The sequence below is a fragment of the Carettochelys insculpta genome, chromosome 21 (genome assembly GCF_033958435.1).
Source record: "Carettochelys insculpta isolate YL-2023 chromosome 21, ASM3395843v1, whole genome shotgun sequence".
NCBI classification, from domain to species: domain Eukaryota; kingdom Metazoa; phylum Chordata; order Testudines; family Carettochelyidae; genus Carettochelys; species Carettochelys insculpta.
In genome coordinates, this window is record NC_134157.1 from 10,588,906 (window position 1) to 10,604,958 (window position 16,053).

A 16,053-nucleotide genomic window follows, 5' to 3' on the forward strand; every position below is an offset into this window, starting at 1 on the left:
ACCATAATTTCGGTATTGGGGGCGCGAGGGTCAATATTGTTACTCTGACGACCCGAGTGGAATTAACGGGAAGTTCAAGTGTAAGCATTCAGATTAATGCTAGTGTGGAAACAGCTTTGGTTTAAACCAATTTTATTGGCCTACAGAGGAATCCCACAATGCCCCACAGTTGTGCGTTCTGGCCGCTTTCAGCTGCGATGCTCTCCAGGTGAGCAGGAAGTAGATAACAGGAAGCCTGCAAATTTGAACTGGAATAGTATCAGGAACGCAAATTCATTTTCTTCCTGACCTGTATGAATAGCACACCTCAGCCATCCATCATATCCAGCCATCATGACTACTCAGGGCTCTTCTCTGGATTTGAGTTCTCAGCGTCACAAAAGAGCTTCAGCATGGACTCACAACAAGATCCTGGATTTCGTTTCTGTGTGCGGAGAAGAATCAGACTGCAAGTGTGCAAGCGAAATGTAACCATTTACAAGGAAACTTCAGTGGGTATGAATGCTAAAAGGGTACAGCCGGGACACTGAGCAATGCTGGGTAAAAGTAAAGGAGCTCCGGCAGAGCTACCGTAAAGTAAGCCAACGGGCAATCAGAGTCATCTTCCAAGATGTGCTGATTCTACAAGCACCTGGACAGAATTCTTGGGAGTGAGCCAACCATGGTCCCCAAAGCTACCAAGGACTCGTCAGGACACTGCCTGAGGACTCCAGTGTGAGCCAAAAAAGGGGAGCAGGAGTGGGAGGCTGATGAAGAGGAGGCTGCCAGTGTTCAGCTGTCACCCATGGAAGCTGATTCTGGCAGTCCAGAGCTCTTCATACCGGACCTCGAGCAAGTACCCTTCTCATCGACACCTATGGTGTCCATACCGTCCAGCACTCGTACTGAGTGGGGCTCTTCTGGTGGATGTTTTTTGTAATGCTACCATCGGTTTGACTTTGGGATATGGGTTTACTTTTGTGGAGCGCATTTTTTTGCACTGCTACAAATAGGTTGATGCTTAGGTGTGCTCAGGGATGACCCCCGCCACACCAGCCCGCCATACAGCTGGTGGAATCGAACCATCCCCGAAGCTACACACCTGGTGTGCTGTGTGGACCCTGCCCCTGGACACTGGCATGTCCAGCGTGGGCTTTCCCAGATTTTCGTGGTTTTCCCCCGTACTGCACTGATGAGGAGTTGCCGAGAAACTTTTTTGCACACTTTTCAGTTTCCAGGGATGACTCTGGATGACCCCCATCCATAAGCCCGTGAAACCTGACCATGGTTCACAGGGAAATTGTCTGGATAAATAGCTTCTCCTCAGCACAGATTGCTTCAATGTCATCCTTAAGAAGCCAAAAGTGGCCTTAGAAATAAGAAGTGTGATTGGAAAACAGAGAGTCATTCATTCTACAGGTAATTGCTCTGTGTCATATTTCAAATATATATCTACATTTTGACCTTCACTGCCTTCCACTGGTATCTTATGCAAGGGAGTCTGGGTTGCTACAATAAGGAGGAAGAAGAGATCCAAGCAGGACCTCATCTTGCAACAACTAGAAAAGACAGACAGAGAGCAAGCCTGAGCTGCTGACAACCAAAGGTGGACACAGCAGTGGCGACAGAGCGTGTTCCAGTCCAGGAGCAAGGACTCACAAGGCCTCTTGAAAGCTGTCAGGGAGCAAATAGAGCTCCTGCGTTCCATGCTGGAGGTGCAGAGGGATGCCCACCAGCACAGGACTAAGTACGTGGACTCGGACTCAGCTCCCTGTTGCCTGCCCCCTCCCAATATGCCTTGCCCCCCTGTAGTCAGGGTCCCTGAATGCGGCGGGGGAAGATGGGGACAGTGTCCTGCTCCACCACCATGACCAGTCCCCGATGCAAAATGTATGATGCCTTTTGCTTTTCCCTCTTTTCCTAAATACCCCTTAACTTTTCGCCCATTAATAAAAAAACTTTTTTTTAATACAGTCTCATTTATTGGGTCACATGTTGCGGGGTAAATTTGGAGGTGCTTTCAGAAAGGTCAAGCACACATTACTGTGTATAGTGTAGGTGGTATAACAATAGTTATAAGAAGCAGATTCCTGTGGCTGTGTGCTCATTCATAAATCTGTTTTTCAAAGCCTCCCTGATTGCTGTTGCTTCTGCATGTACATTCACAAATGCCCTAGTGTCCAGCTGTGCATAAACTCTGCTCATGGCATCTGCCTCAGCAACACAGTGGCATTAAATTTTCTGCCTTTTGTTCGTAAATATTACACAGAGTACAACATGCTGCAACCACAGTGGGGATGCTGATTTGTGAAAGACCCAAACAGGTCAAAAAGCAATGGAACCTGGCTTTAAATGGCCAAAGGCACATTTCACCACCAAACTCTACTTGCTGTAGTTGAGGCGCTCCTGGCTGCAGTCCAGGGTGCCAGTGTATGGCCTTTATGAGCTAAGGGAGCAGAGGGTAAGCAGGGTCACCCAGTCAATCTTGATTTTCAGGTTGGAGAAGAAAGTCCCATGCTGGAGCTTTCTGTACAGACTGGAATTTCTAAAGGTGTGTGCATTGTGAACCTTTTCTGACCATCCCACACAGATGTTGGTGAAACAACCTTTGTGATCTATCACAGCCTGCGACACCATTGAAAAGCACCCTTTGCGATTTATGTAATCAGAGGCCAGGTGGTCCAGAGCCCACAACCACTTGCAGAGTATTTTTCTCCCATACTGCACCAGCGAAAAAATCCAGAATGCTATGGGGCTGAGGGAACTCTGGGATACGTTCTCACAATGTGCTGCTGCAGCAGTCAATCTTTGGTGATTTAGTGTAGCAGCACTAACTTGACTTTGTGGGGAGGTGAGGGTACTCAAATTCAAATTTTTAAAATCCAGCATTAAAAAAATCAAATTTAGTAAATTTGAATTTATCTCAAAGTATAGACATAGCCTTTGAGCATTTGTATTTTCAATCACTGGTTGTAAAGTTGTAAATAAAAGACTATGCCAAGGCAATATCTTTTTATTGATCAAGCAACAAGTTTTCCCCGTTTTAGCCTTACTGTATTGGTTTAGCATGGAGCATGCTTTATTGTTGTTATTTTTTGCTTTTTTAAAGAATGCCCTGTATTTATTTATTTATTGTTGTGCCTGCCAATGTCCAAAAGCTGCTTCCAGCAGGGACTCACCACAGCTTCTTTGCCAGGCTTGTGTGCAGGCTTAGGAGATGCAGTGCCCAGTTGGAAAGGCGCACAACCTTCCCCTTTGCAATGATTCCCATAAACTCTTCAAGGGCTCAAGAGAGAGGGCTCAGTTTTCACACTTGCATTAGAGTGTACCAAGTGCTGCCAATGATTGGGACAGCAATGGAGTGGAGGGAGAAATCTTGGCTCCACTGAAGTCAATGGCAAAACTCCTATTGACTTAATTGGGGCCAAAATATTACCCTGGTCAATTATGTTTATTAGCAATCCTGCTAGATCCTTGCACTGGCCTTTGGGGTGCAAACCCTTGGAAGATAAGTGCCTCTCAGGTGATGTCTGTTTTCAGGCTTCTCTGCATCTTTTTCCTATTGATGTACTATTATGAGAGTCTCACTCATGTCAGTCTCACTGTTGGAGGTTTCCAAATGGCAAATTGCTGTTGGCCATCATATTTCACTTTCTTCACATTCAACTTTCCAAAGAAGCTTCTGTCTGTAGCATTCAGTGGAGCCAGTCGGGTGCAGCTGTGCTGAGTGCCAGCAATTAAACTACCAAAACTCTTCAGTCTGAGAGGGAGTGTGTGTGGGAGAGAAATCAGACACAGCTTGGAAAGGATTGCTTTGCCACTAGGTTCTGGCTCTTAAGGATATGACCAAAGTCCGTGTTTTATTCTCTTAGTGTCTGCTAGTCTTGTGTCCAAGAAAATGAGCTGAGCCAGTGTTCCGAGCCTGACTTTCACTTTCTTCAAAGCTCTTGCTGTCCCTCATCTGTTTCTCTCTGAAACAAGCCAGTGGTGAAATGTGTACACAGAGAGGCTCTGCTCCACTGAACCAGAGGGAATCGCTCTCTCTCCCCGCCAACCCCCCCATGCTGTTCATCTAGCAGTACACAGTACACAGTCAGATTGCCTCCTGCACCCTAGGCTTCCAATCGGACTTCATCTGTTGGAGCCAGATAAGTGGATTAAGGGAGATGTGTAGTGACTTCTTACTGAAAGGGGAAGGTTGTTTAAAATTCTGTGATACTTTCTTCTTAAGCTCTAGATGTAACCACAAAGCCCGGGGTCAGATGCTCCGTTACGCTCCTTGCCTGAGTGACACAAAAAGTCTCACTGTGGAGCGTTCCCCTAGTAGAGGGGGATCTCTCTGTTGGTGCAGGGTTAGTTGACCTGGCTTCTGCACCAGCTAAATCCATTCTGCCCCATTCCTCACCCCCCAAACAGCTAAAGGTGTTTCAGAGGAGTGACAGAGTTGGCAGGTAGGAAGCATGGCAGAACTCTGTTATAATTAATCTTTCAATTGCCTTAAGGTCCCTAAGGAGTCTTATACCATTGGAGCACAGGCATAAGCACATGCATCTGACCAAGTGGGTCTTTGCGCACAAAAGCTGATGCTCCAAAAAATCTATTAGTTTATAAGGTGCCAGAGGACTTCTCATTGTTTTTGTGGATACAGACTAACATGGCTACCCCCTGATACTTTACACCATTGGTGTAATTTAGTTCCGCCCATAGGCTACTCTAACTTGAGCCAGCACAAAATCAGTGAGTTGTATTTGACATCCTGATATCCCTCACGTAGCCCTATGCGGAGTGAAGTGCAAAACTGTGGGAGGTTCAAGCCAAAAATCATTTTAAACATAACTTCTTTCTCCCTGAAGACATACATGCTAGATGCAGCGGCTGCTACATACTCCTGTACTTGACCCCTCACTGACAGAGAGAGGCAGACAAAGAAAGGAGAAGAAAAGTTAGATCCTCATGCTGTGATGATGGACTTTCTCTTCAGTTGTGAAACTGACCTTATACCAAAGGCATGTGTTGCTTATTCAAGTAAAGAGTCAGTCTGGCCCATCCTCATCTCTCTTATGCATAGGACTGGTCTCTGCTTAAAGTTTAAGTCGACATAGCTACGGTGCTTACAGCTGTGAAAAATCCAAAGCATGCATGCCATAGCTGTGCTGACCTGACCCCCAGAGTACAGGCAGTTAGGTTGCTGGAAAAATTCTTCCTGGCTACCGTCATTCAGATAGTTGTTCCTAAAGAGACAGAAAAATCCCATCTCTCACAGCAGACTACTACTTTTCTACATTGTGGGGTTATGGCAGCATAGCTATGTCGCTATATTCCTCATAGCAGAGAGATGCTCATAATCTGTGCTGCTTGACACACACAGCTCTGTGCAGCTCATTGGTTTGTAACTCCAGCGTAATATAGAGCCATTTACTGCTCTTGCAAGATGAAGGTTTGCAAATAAATTAGAGCCTCTGAAAAAAAGAATATAAGCATCCTCTCTGTTCACTAAAGGCAGCAGTACTTGGAGTCTGGCTTGCAAGCCACAAGTGGCTCTTTTATGCATCTCCTGTGGCTCTTTGCAGCACCTGATGTTAAACACTGTGCAACTTCATTATTAACCAGCCTAAGTTAGTAACTAATCTAGTTGCTTTCACTGTGTTGTTAATCGATCAAGTTATCAACTTGCACCATGTGTTCAATGTGTTTGCTGTGAGATCTATAAAATAAACAAATGAAATATTTCCCTGTCATACCATTTAAATAGGAATAGCTCTACAATAAATGAAAGTGAATTGCACTACTGAAGCTCCCCTGGGGCCTGAGAATTGTGGAGTTAGGTATTCAAGAGATGTTAGCACTGTGATAAGGAGAAAGTCAGGAATACTGAAAATATTTTGCTGCAAACCGGGGAGTTTTTCATTGTGAAAACTGGGTTCACCCCTGTCCCTGCATTCCAGAAAGAGCTTGGCAGAAAGAGGCTGACAGACAACTGACTGGTGTTGAGGTGTGTCATAGATGAGGGTAAGAGGGAGTCAGTGACAGGAGAGAGGCGAATGTGTCCTTGTTATGCAGGGTATCAGCTGGAAGATTTCCCCAATGAAGGTAAGGCACTGGACTGGGACTCAATTCCTGGCTCTTCTGGAGCCTGACCATGGGCAAGTGACTTATCCTTCTGTGCCTGAGTTCCCCATCTCTAAAACTGAGCCAGTGATCCTTTCTTTCTCCTACCCTCTGTCTCGTATATTTGCGATGTGGACTCTGTTACTCCATGGCTACGTCTACACGTGCACCCAACTTCGAAATAGCTTATTTCGATGTTGCGACATCGAAATAGACTATTTCGATGAATAACGTCTACACGTCCTCCAGGGCTGGCAACGTCGATGTTCAACTTCGACGTTGCTCAGCCCAACATCGAAATAGGCACAGCGAGGGAACGTCTACACGGCAAAGTAGCACACATCGAAATAAGGGAGCCAGGCACAGCTGCAGACAGGGTCACGGGGCGGACTCAACAGCAAGCCGCTCCCTTAAAGGGCCCCTCCCAGACACACTTTCATTAAACAGTGCAAGATACACAGAGCCAACAACTAGTTGCAGACCCTGTATATGCAGCACGGACCCCCAGCTGCAGCAGCAGCAGCCAGAAGCCCTGGGCTAAGGGCTGCTGCCCACGGTGACCACAGAGCCCCGCAAGGGCTGGAGAGAGAGTATCTCTCAACCCCCCAGCTGATGGCCGCCATGGAGGACCCCGCTATTTCGATGTTGCGGGACGCGGATCGTCTACACGTCCCTACTTCGATGTTGAACGTCGAAGTAGGGCGCTATTCCCATCTGCTCATGGGGTTAGCGACTTCGACGTCTCGCCGCCTAACGTCGATTTCAACTTCGAAATAGCGCCCAACATGTGTAGACGTGACGGGCGCTATTTCGAAGTTACTGCCGCTACTTCGAAGTAGCGTGCACGTGCAGACGCAGCCCATGTCTGTACAGTACGTCATACAACGGAACCCTGATCTCATTCAGGTTGTTCGCCACCACTGTAATAAAAATATTAAGAAAATACTGGTAAAGAGAACTCTAAGTTACCTTCACCATATGACAAGAATGAGGAAGAGCTCAGTGAAGTTTAAAAGAGAAATGAAAAAAAAAAATCAAACAAGTTCAGTTTTTATTTTAGGCCTCTAGAACTAATCCCTGGAACTCACTGCCTCATGTTATTCTGTTAGAAGCCATTTATTTAGCAAGATTCTTCCCCAGGAATTGTCCTTTTGATACAGATACAAGTAACACATGCATTTGTGCTAGGCAGACTACACAAGGTCATTCTTTGTGTTTTCCACACATAAGGGCTACGTCTACACGTGCACGCTACATCGAAATAGCTTATTTTGATGTAGCGACATCGAAATAGTCTATTTCGATGAATAACGTCTACACGTCCTCCAGGGCTGGCAACGTCGACGTTCAACTTTGACGTTGGGCAGCACCACATCGAAATAGGCGCTGCGAGGGAACGTCTGTACGCCAAAGTAGCACACATCAAAATAAGGGTGCCAGGAACAGCTGCAGACAGGGTCACAGGGCGGACTCAACAGCAAGCCGCTCCCTTAAAGGGCCCCTCCCAGACACAGTTGCACTAAACAACACAAGATCCACAGAGCCGACAACTGGTTGCAAACCCTGTGCATGCAGCATGGATCCCCACCTGCGGCAGCAGCAGCCAGAAGCCCTGGGCTAAGGGCTGCTGCACACGATGACCATAGAGCCCCGCAGGGGCTGGAGAGAGAGTCTCTCTCAACCCCTCAGCTGATGGCCGCCATGGCAGACCCCGCTATTTTGATGTTGCAGGACGCAGCTCGTCTACACATGCCCTACTTCGACGTTCAACTTCGAAGTAGGGCGCTATTACCATCCCCTCATGGGGTTAGCGACTTTGACGTCTCGCCACCTAACATCGATTTCAACTTTGAAATAGCGCCCAACACGTGTAGCTATTTCGAAGTTGGCGCCGCTACTTTGAAGTAGCATGCACGTGTAGACACGGCCAAGCTGGGGTAAGGAAGAAATTTCCCTTCTGTAGGATAGTATTGCAATAGATGCATTAAGGCTTGTGACTTCCTCAGGAGCATATGTTATTGCAGACGGGATGCTAGGGATGTTGCATCTCTCCCCATAGGATGTTTCCTACTAAAGGAACATGAAAATTGCTGTACTCTGAAGTACAGTGTTTGAGCCCATGGTGTTTAATTCCCCAGGACACAGCAATTCTGATTTCTCCTTAGTAGGCAGCATTATCCCCATTGAAATGAATGTACCATTGTGACTTTTAAAGAAACTACCTGGGAAAAAAGAAATTCAATCCTCATCCTGTGGGAGCTGATCTCAAGTGCCAGTAAGTTCAGTGGGAGTCAGAGGCATTCCATGCCTGACAGGATCAAACCCGAAATCATTTATCTTCCATGCAACTTCCTCCCTTGGAGGGAGGGAATTCAGAGGGTGAAATACAAAGGCCAATACACCCCTTAAAATAGATGCATCAGAGTTTAGGCCTCATGCTTATGCAATGCTCGGGGGAGAACAGTGCTCTGAAAGCTGAGTCATCAGACCTCAGGAGGTCAAGCCCAGCCCCCTGCCCAAAGCAGGATCAACCCTAATTAAATCATCCAAGCCAGGGCTTTGTTAAGCCAGGATTTAAAAACTTCTAGGGATGGAGATTGCACCACTTCTGTAGGTAACGCATTTCAGTGCTTCACCACCCTCGTGGTGAAATACCTTTTCCTAATATCCAACCTAGACCTCCCCCACTGTTAACTTGAGACCACTGCTCCTTGTTCTGCTGTCCCTCAGTACTGAGAACAGCCTCTCTCCATCCTCTTTAGAATCCCCCTCCCCCTTTCCAGAAAGATGAAAGTCCCACTCTTTTCTTCTGCAAACTAAATAAGCCCAAATCCTTCAGCCTTTCCTCATAGGTTGTGTACTCCAGCTCCCTTAACATTTTGGTTGCCTTCTGCTGGACCCTCTACAATACATCCACATCCTTTCTATACTGGGGGGCCCAGAACTGGATGCAATACTGCAGATATGGCCTCACCAATGCCGAATAGAGGGGAATAATAACTTCTCTAAATCTGCTGGATATGTTCCTCCTAATGCTCCCCAGTATGCCATTAGCCGCCTTCTTGCTCTCCCACTGCATCTCTTAAGTTTCTGGCCTAGGAAGAGAAAGGGCCTTTCTCCCAGTAAAGGCAGGTAAAGCATTTGACTCCTTCCAGCAGTCACTAGCAGGAGCAGACCAGATCCAACCTTTACAGTGTCCAGTTTTCTTCTCTGCATCATTGCTATAGAGATACAATAGGCAGGATTTGCACAACTCCAGATTTGATCACTGAATCTGAGTGATCGCTATGCACAGAGAGCTTCCTGGGCCAGACATGCAGAGGAGCTCAATTACAATCTCAAACCTCACTGTATTTTAAAAGGAAAACAACCCCTCTCTTGGGGCGATACGGTTGGACTTTTCCTACTGTCTCCAGCCTTCAGAAATCTCAAACCTTTCTGGATGCTGTGTGCAGTCAGTATTGCTGGGAGGGGAACGTGTTTGATATTGGCGAATGGTGCCCCCCCCCACTGGGGCGGGGGCTGTAAGGAGGGGGGCACACAGGCACTCTATTTAGAAATTACGATTGTGGCAAGGCACTGTGGGGCGGTGGAGGGGCAATACATAGTGCTAACAGGTGGAATTGAACCTGGGACCTCAGAACGTGAATCTCTACCATATGAGATAAAGGCCCAGCTGCCTGTTAGCAAAGGCTGTAGAGCAGAATTTGCGTGAGTTATGGGTGCACCTCTGAGTGCTACTCCAACTCACCTGTGGTCTTTGACCTAACTTTGTATTTCCTCATCTGCCAAGTGGCCAGGTGGGTAGATGAGCTCTCTCAGGGTGCGTCTACACTGCAGCCGATTGTTTAACCCACACACCTACCGGGCGTAGTTCTCTGTCCCATGTAGTGGCATGTAGACCACTTACAGAGGGAAACAGGGAGTCTCCTCTACAACCTTTGCTGAGAGCCAGCTGGCTTTTAGCTCAAGCTACAGAGGTTCTTGCACTATGGCCCAGAGGTCCCAGGTTCAAGTCCACCTGCTAGCATGCTTCCCAACGCAGATAGACAAGCTAGTTCTGGTAGAGCAAGCAGTGTATCTAGGGGTAGCAAGGCAGCAGCTTGAGCAAACTGCCCAGCTATGTACCCAAAGGGAGGGACAGATGTGTGCATGTGGGGAAATGAACACTTTCGCCTCCTGTATAGGTTGTGGGATTGTACTCATGTAGCTAACAAAGCTGATACTTGTGCTGCCCTGCCATGGTTGGAGCACCAGCTTAAACAGAGTGAGTGTGGCTACCCGCAAGAGGAAACATGCTCCCAGCAGCAGCAGCATGAACGTTTCCTCAGTGCCCTGGCAGCATCAGATCCCCCAGATCCTGCTTGTTACCCTCATTATCACTTCTCCTCTAAACAAAATGACTGGATCATCAGGGTGTTTCTGCAGGGCTCTCAAAATGTTTAATTTGACTGGCAGCTTCTGCCTTTCTGGTGTAAAACCTTCTTTTGCCTCTCCCTGCCAGTCTGCCAGTAAAGACTGCAGCTTTAAGCAGCAATGCTTCCCCCTTTTCATTGCCGGGACCCAGTGTTAAAACAGAATAAAAGCTGGCATTCGGCGCCTGACTCTGCCTTGCTGTAGTGGTGCTGTTGCTTCTCCACAAGCTGCCAGGAACCTATACAGGAGGAGAAAGTGTTCATTTCCCCACATGCATACATCTTCTGTCGTCCCTGGAGTCTCCATCGCTTCATCTGAGGTGTGAGGTTTGTCCCTTCCTATTATGGGGTGTTAGCAATGAATGCAGCAGACCCAGTGTTAGATAAGAATAGACAAGGACGAACCCTGGTCAACAACCCTGCAAGGTTCAGCCCCAGCTTATGAATTGGTTTGTTATTGGCTATCCCATTGCTGACCCTGGTTGCATTCCCATTGTGGATGCTTGGATGTTTTTCACAGCGTGGGTAAGGCGAACATCTTCTCTGTTTTCTTCTCTGATTTCTCTGATTCCTGAACAGCTGAGTGGTGCAAAGTATGCCACAGATGTGGTCTGTCTTTTCAGCACCTCCTGTTGGCTTCTGGACAGACTTGTTCTCTACCACATGGGCCTATAATGCTCCTCCAGGATGTGTTGGATGTTAGGAGTCTTTTAAATCACAGTCTTTAACTTCAGGCTCCACAAGTGTCCGTCTGTGCTCAGACCTGCTTTGTAACCTGCTGGCTTTCAGAACCCCACACTGAGCAAAACAGGAGCAACATTGTGTTGTCTATTTTCTTTTCTCAGTATGTGCCAAAAACCAACATGTGTTTGTATTTGCCTCCCAATCTCAGGGTTTTCCTGGCGATTTTGGCGAACGAGGACCTCCAGGCATAGATGGGAACCCAGTAAGTTGCAAAGTCTTCAGTAGATTTTTTTGTTTCTCTCTAGTTGCTCCATTTCACACCCTGTTGGACTGTGTTGCGTTGTGCGCCTAGAATTTGACAGGTGCTCACTGCCGTCGCTGATGGGGAGTTCTGAGACAGCTGTCAGTGAGTTTGTTGTTTTAGACCCCCTCTGAAAACCCCTTCCACCTCTGACATAAACTGCTCATTCCAGTTAACAGGCCACTGCAGTGTCACCTGCATCCCATTTCCCCCTCTGCCGCTCCGTTGCTTCTCCTGCATCCCTGTCCGGTTGAGCGCTTTCTTCTCATAGGAATATAACTGTGAGGAACCCAGGGTGGGAGGGTGAGGAATGATGTTGCTCTTAAATGACTTGATGTCCAGCTGTCAATATTATCATCTGTAACCAGTGGGACTGGCTGTCTCCATTGACCCCAGGGTGAGGCATGCAGGGCAGCTCTGGAGGGGCGGGGTGTTGGGCAGAAGGGGCAAGGGCCTTGGACAGTCCGTCCTTAGGACTGCCCAGACCACAGAGTCACACACAGTGGCACACGGGGGCAATTCAAAAGGGGCCTGGGGCTCCGTCTGCCACTGCTGCCACAATAGCCGTGGAGGCGGCCAGGAGCTCTGGGCCACTTTGAATTGCCAGGCCCCAGGGCAGATGCCCCCTATATCTCCATTCCCTAACTGGCAGGCCTGTCTGTAATAGATTGTGCTCTTGGGGCCTGATCCAGAGCTCACTAAGGTCACTGGATCAATAAGGAGACTCCCTTTGATCTTGGGATCAGGGCCTCTGTAGGCGTCCGAGGGAGCTTGACGCCTGGCAGGTGACATTTGGGCTTTTACAGCCACTCCTGGTTTCTCCCATTTTGAAATTCCAGGTTTCTTTGGTCCGGTTTCACATGCTGCTCACCGCTTGTGGGAGCGGCTGGGCAAAGGGGGTTGGAGGGCTGAATGTGCCTCGGCAGAGATGAAGCAGGCAGTTCGTTTTCTGAGCTGTGTCGGAGAACGGCCCATACCAATTGTTATCAGTTCTGTCCTTGGAGTATCAGGGCTGGCATTCAGCAACACGGACTCTTCTAAGCTTGTATTACAAAGCGCAAGGGGTTGTTCTCCTGGTATCTTCCTTTCCACTGCATCTCAGATGCCTGATGCTGGCAAATGGGCGAGCGTGGTCCCATTCACTCCGCCCATCAGATTATCAACAAATATGCGTCCAGAAAATCCTCTCTCATTAAAATGAGTTTTAATACCAGTGCATGGTGTCAGATTGCTAGCTCTGGACCTTCTATCTGTGGAACAGAGACGGCACACCTCCCTACTCTCATGCCTCAGCCCTGTCCTGCACCAACTGTCTTCAGACCACTCAGTTCTTGGCCTTGCCTATATTTTCAAATGCCCTTTACTGGGTTTTTTAAGAGGTGTACTTGTGCCACAGGAATGAGGCTGAGCCCACAAATTTATTTCTCATAAGCTACTGAAAAACCGGATGTGATACCTTTTAACTCCTGTTAGTGCAGAAACACCAAGAAGTCCTGTGGCACCTTATAAACTAACAGATATTTTGGAGCAAAAGCTTTTGTGTGCAAAGACCTGCTTCATCAGACGCAGTAAAACAATTCATAATCCACAACGTGTTCACCATGGTTTTTTTCCTGCTCACAAAATATTTCCTAGCAGATTGCCGACTTTCTCAAAAATGGTCGACTCAGAGAGTTAGTCTGTAGCTTCCCAAATAAAAAGCAGTCCTGTAGCAGCTTAAAGACCAACTAATTTATTTATTAGGTAATAAGATTTCATGGGTAAGGGCAAGTGAGTCTTATCCACAAAAGCTCATTACCTAATAAATAAATTTGTAAGTCTTTGAGGTGCTACGGGACTGCTTGTTATTTCCAAGGTATTAGTAATTCGTGAATGTCTTTGCCAGTTCCCCTCCTGATTAATTTATGAACAATTCTTGGCTGATTTTTGAAACACACACTGCATTGGTTATTTATGTGCAAGTCACCTGGTATTTTTTCTGTTTCCTGATTGGATGATTTGTGTAAGTAACTTTCATAAGTGCAAATTTTGAAATTTCCATTCAGCCCATATTTAGCATAAAATTAAGTGTCTGGAAGTTTTTTTCTGCTAGTCAGGCTTGATCGTTCCACTTTTAATGTAAAGTGAAAATTTCAAGGAGTTACAAATGCAGTAGAGTCAATGTTCTTGATTTCTAAAGACATATTCTTGGAATTTTTTTCCCCCACTACTCAGTGGGTTCTAGCCACTCCTACAGGGAGCAGGATTGAACCACTGACCTAGCAATGAAAGGCTCTACAGATATCAATGCCTTAAGCAGCAAGTCCTTTAGGAAGGTCTAAATGCCTGAAGCATGTTCAGACAAACGTTCTCTGTTCCAAGAAGACACATTTTTAAATTTCCAGGCCATTGAAGGCCCATTCTGAAGATGTGTATAAAGGCAGCAAAATGCCAGCTCCCCAAGTATTACAGAGCTCCTAGGGAGCCCCTTCCATGTAATTCATCCAGAAGGATCTCTCTGCTTTCATCTTATCAACGGCTTTTAAATATTAATGTGCCTCGGAGATTGCAGAATGAAAACAGAACGTTTCGGCTCATTCGAAGGGAGGTTCACAAGGTTACAAGCAGCGTCACAGACACAGAAAAATTCCAGAAGGGCTGCGGGTGGAACACACAAATATGCCACATTCACTAAGTGAAATACGTGGCGAAATCACGGGCAGGCAGCCCTGGGACCTGAGCTGCCCCTTCCTGTGTCAGATCCACTGCACTACAACAGCATCTATACTGTACTGCGCCTTCTTCTGCAGCTACTGCCTGGGGACGGCTGATGCTGTCTGTGTCTGATCCTCTTTCCACTCATCTCATACAGTGAAAGGAGTTAGGCTATCGCGAGTCTCCTCCTGCCAGCTTCCTGAGAACTGCTGTGCCATCGCATTCCATATCCTCCATTCCCCTGATCACCGGCCATTCAAATTCATTGTAAAACCCTATGAACTGGACTCGTCTCACTCCAGGGCAAGAGTCAAGCACCACAGGAGAGCAGGGAACCTGATTTCTAGTCTGTGCACAGCTCTCACAAGAGCAGGAGATGGTAATGCATCTGGGGAACTGATTCCTGTCATGCTGCTGTTGTGGGATAACATAGCCATAGTTGGTTGAAGAAGTGGGTCTGTCCCACAAAAGCTCATCACCTAATAAATTATTTTGTTAGTCTATAAAGTGCTACTTTACTGCTTTTTTGTTTTGATAGCCAGAGGGTGATTACAGCCAGGGCACCAAGGAAACGTCTGCTTTCCTTACCTTGGGCAGAAAGGGGCTGGTATCTGTGACTAACCTGCTGCCCCCTCATGGCAGACTATACCACCTCTCATTTCCAAGCAGGAAGACCTTGGGGGGTGTTTTGGCAAGTGGCATCTAGCTCACTCAGTGCATGGACACTAACACGCCCCTTCTTCTGAGGTGTACTAGTCATAGCAGTAATGAGAAGGAGCATAGAATAAAAATGAGACCCCCGTCCCCCAGCTCTTACCACACAGAAGGTAGAACTCATCAGGAATCCAGAAAATGAGGGTATATTCAACTCCATGGCTGGATAAGATAGAGTATCTTTCCCCTTGTAGCTGAACCAGACAAAAAGGAGCTGTGACTACTGAACTTTTAAACCAAACTCCAGAAGTTCCCACAATCCTGAAATCCCACCCAAGAGAACAAAGGTTTAGCAGATGTCCAAAGTATGCAGGAAAGGAATTTACCATGAAAACCAATTATAGGGTAGTTGGGATTAGAAAAGAGAGAGAGAGAGAGAGTGAAAAACAGTCCTTTCTCCATTTTCCATACAATAAACAGATTTCCTCCCTCAGAATAAATCAGTACACTTAAGTCTGGTAGATTCTTCTCCGAAGAAAGTCACTTTCTTCACCAAAAAAGTTCACCATAAGCACAAAAACAAGTGGCACTGTGCAGTATTTTGTAAACCATTTAGGATTTTCATGTCATTTTACAGTAAATGGGAGTTTTACTTTATGGAGCTATGTAAAGAAGTAACCTGAGTTCATTCTGGCTACTTTCTTTAATAGCCTATCTAGAGCTGGTATATCTGATACAACACAGATTATATACAAAATTGCAACACAGAAGGCATATATTACTATTTTGGTACAAGCGTAGTCCCTAGTGATGCCATCGAAGCTGGTGGATTGTGCAAAAGTCTGTATATGTACATAGTAAGACTTAACATCTGAAATGTTATCCCCATTTTCAGACCTGCTCAGGGTCAATCTTCCAGGGCTTGATTTCATGCACGTGCAAAATCGAGTTCTCAGGGGTCATAGTCGACTCCTGTTCTCCTCACAAGACATGAGGAATCAGGAAGGTCGAAGGGAGAAACTCTGCCATTTTCCTTCCCCAGTTATAAAGCAGACAAGTTAGCCAAGCATAGATGTGCCGATTTTAGCTATGGGACTGGCGTAGCTAAAACTGCGTATCTGCAGTTGACATCTGTGTCTCGCATAGACGTAGCCAGAGGGCTTAAGTATCTTCCCTAAATTTGCAGAGGGCGTGATTTTCACAGGCACTTGTGCACCT

General features: G+C 46.7%; 1 protein-coding gene across 5 annotated transcripts in view; it reads left to right on the forward strand.

Annotated features, from left to right (window-relative positions):
• The window catches only part of LOC142023834 (uncharacterized), a 260,378-nt gene that overhangs the window by 107,495 nt on the left and 136,830 nt on the right, over nt 1–16,053 (forward strand). For all 5 annotated transcript variants that reach the window (XM_075015186.1, XM_075015187.1, XM_075015188.1 and 2 more), the window contains one exon: nt 11,395–11,448. In XM_075015186.1, the coding sequence (XP_074871287.1) occupies nt 11,395–11,448 (54 nt within the window). The remainder of the gene's footprint in view (nt 1–11,394; nt 11,449–16,053) is intronic.